General features: G+C 44.0%; 1 protein-coding gene across 2 annotated transcripts; it reads right to left on the bottom strand.

Moving 5' to 3' along the window:
• Positions 1-481: 481 nt before the first annotated feature.
• msx1a (muscle segment homeobox 1a) lies at positions 482-2,231 on the bottom strand. Of its 2 annotated transcripts, XM_027004702.2 has the most exons (3): positions 1,726-2,231; positions 1,115-1,490; positions 482-1,035 (listed from the first exon to the last, which is right to left on the bottom strand). In XM_027004702.2, the coding sequence occupies exons 1-3, from the start codon at positions 2,153-2,155 to the stop codon at positions 984-986; spliced, it is 858 nt and encodes a 285-aa protein (XP_026860503.1). In that variant the 5' UTR covers positions 2,156-2,231; the 3' UTR covers positions 482-983. The 2 variants fall into 2 exon arrangements, with proteins under 2 accessions (XP_026860503.1, XP_026860504.1); XM_027004703.2 differs by having other exon boundaries at positions 482-1,490.
• Positions 2,232-2,681: the final 450 nt, after the last annotated feature.

Raw genomic sequence — 2,681 nt, 5'->3', positions numbered from 1 at the left:
ATTGGTGCTGCCTTCTGCCTCAATGACCTAGTTATACTACTGGCTGATATATTAGGCTTTTTCATTTAACTTGTGTAGGGTATTCATTTACCGTGCGAGAAAACAGGACCATACAAAAATCTAAAGTTGTTTGTGTATCTGTAACACATTTTAATATTTTACTAAGGCAGTAATTCGTTCCCTACAGACCTGTTGCTTCATTAAAATGGATGAGAGTTTAGCATGTTTTACTTGCATTAAACCTCAGTCTTCCTGTTTAGGCCTTACTGGCCCCGCGATGTTTGCGCTAAATCTGCACACATTTACGGTTAGGCCTATGAACAGGCGCCTTAATCAGGATCCCTCTCTTTGGTTGCTATCGCCCACGAGCAAAGTTAGGAGGATGACGGATGCGGTGTTTGTTCCGACCGCCCCAGTGTGCTTGATGTTTATTCTCAAGTAGAAACAACAAATGCTGCGAGTAAAGAAAAAAACGAATAAACAATTTATTATTAATTTATTCAACAAATATATTCATAATATAAATGTTTTTTTTTCAAATATACAATCTTTTACAGTACATAATATCCCTTTCGAAGGGAACCACTGAAACAGTCAGTGCTGTTAATTTCTTAAAGTTTATGGTCTTCGGATTCGGCATCTTTTTTTAATGACTAGGTATTGATAAACGCATTACCATGAATGCATATAAATAGAAGCATATGATGTTTATACAATGGAGTGCATACAGTCCTCGTTGTAATGATGAGGAGAACCAAAACCTACCTTTAGGACTGTTACGTGCTGCTTATCGTCACTCGCGCTCACAATTAGTATTTATATAGGCCTAGATAAAAAGGCCTTTGGCAGTTAAATTGTGTTTTTTGGCTCCCCACCATGGCACATAAGGTAACGAAGAAATGTCTATACAAGTTGCCCAGAGGGTTGTAAGCCTTCCATCCGCAGCCTGCTGGAAGTGTTAGTCGGTGACGAAAGTTGCTCGATTAATTCTTGCAATAGGTCCCACTTAGATTCCTGCAGATCTGTCTCACCGAGCTGAAAGAAGTTTGGACAAGAGGTTAACCCCAAGTCTTATGTTAAGTGATACATACTGTATCCTACATGCGCTGCGTACAGTCCAACGGGTGACACGGGCATAGAATGTCTCTGGAATGGATGCGAGGCTCCGTAGGACCCGGGCATGTGGGCACCGAGCGGGAAGGAAATCCCGAAGGCTGGAGGTAACATCGGTTTGGCAGCCATTTTCAGTTTTTCCAACTCCGCCTCCTGAAGCCTTTTGGCCTTGGCGCGCCGGTTCTGAAACCAGATCTTCACTTGCGTCTCCGTGAGATTTAGCGAGCTAGAAAACTCTGCGCGCTCCGCGATGGACAGATACTGCTTTTGGCGAAACTTCCTCTCCAGCGCGAGCAGCTGGGACGTGGTGAATGGAGTTCGAGGCTTTCGGTTAGTTTTGTGTTTTCTCAGAGGGCACGCAGGAGGACTGAGCCGTCCTTAAAAAACAAGATATATTAAATAGCGAGTTTTATTATCACATCACAAATATCGCGTCAAAGACTAGTGCATAGGCCTACTTTCAGAGCTAAAATACATGCCCAAGGCAACCCCTATGCCAGCATTTCTCTAAAAATATATTTATTGACTCGGTATGTGTAGAGATATAATAATCTAATAAGCAGGTGGAAGTAATCGCTCAAAGTCAGCAAAATTATAACAGCTCATGCTTACTTGGAGGGGTTGGGGAGAAACGAGGGTTCTGCATCCACGAGGTCCGGTCCTGCTGCTCCGGGCTTTCCACCTTAACCAGTGCGTCTTCGTGCATTTTCATAATCCCTCCAACTGAAAAAGAGGCTCCGATGGCCAGAGGAGAAACAACCCCATCCGCGCTTGATAGAGATCCCATCCCAGGACTGAGCGAGTGTGACGTCCCGGCGATAGGTGCTTCAGCGGTTGGCTGGCTGTCTCTGCTCGGTTTCCGGTCTGCCATCAGAGCCTCCACGCTGAACGGCAGGATCGCTACTTTAGTCTTCCGCACGTCCTCCACCGACGGGCTCAGGTTCGTCTGCATCTCGCACTTTTGGCCGAGACTGACACGTGAAGCAGTGTCTTCACTTTTCAAACCAGCGCACACAGAAGACATCGAAATACTCGGGGCCATACAGATCGTGCTGCTTTTCGCTTTGGGATGCCAAGTTAGCACAGTTTTTCTCCACAACTAATGTATTCTATAGCGAGCACATCTCAGTGTTTTTCTTAGCAACCAGACGTCGCGGACTAATAAGGCAAAGTCAAAGTCTACCCCAGTCCAATCAGCGTAGAGGTGGGAGGGGTTTAGAGTTTCTCAGGAAGATCCCGAAGTTGACATTTCGAGTTCTATTGTTATTTACTTGCTGCAAGTGAAGATGCATTTTGAAACAAACAGACACACAGTCAAGATGCATTTTGAATCCCAGAAGAAGAAGAAAAAAGTATGCACACTAATAAAACTTAAGAACATATCAATCTTAGAGGCTTTATTTATTACAGTAACACGTGCCGAATAATGTGTAATGGTAGCAACGGGCCAACAAAAACGACAGCGAGAAAAATATTTTTGTATTTGTTTATTTTAATGTAATATATTGTAGGGAACCCTGGGCGCCTTGTTGCTGCTGTTTAGGATTTTGCTGGCTAAGTTACTTTGG

Source organism: Electrophorus electricus, chromosome 1 (assembly GCF_013358815.1).
Source record: "Electrophorus electricus isolate fEleEle1 chromosome 1, fEleEle1.pri, whole genome shotgun sequence".
NCBI lineage: Eukaryota > Metazoa > Chordata > Actinopteri > Gymnotiformes > Gymnotidae > Electrophorus > Electrophorus electricus.
This window is presented reverse-complemented; position numbering and strand designations above follow the sequence as displayed.

Excerpts from the sequence above, each read along its gene's own strand:
- msx1a (XM_027004702.2), bottom strand. The coding sequence starts at position 2,155 with ATGGCCCCGAGTATTTCGATGTCTTCTGTGTGCGCTGGTTTGAAAAGT. Across the intron at positions 1,491-1,725 it reads TTTCTCCCCAACCCCTCCAA|GACGGCTCAGTCCTCCTGCG; the intron begins GTAAGCATGAGC and ends TTGTTTTTTAAG. Across the intron at positions 1,036-1,114 it reads CCCGTGTCACCCGTTGGACT|CTCGGTGAGACAGATCTGCA; the intron begins GTACGCAGCGCA and ends AACTTCTTTCAG.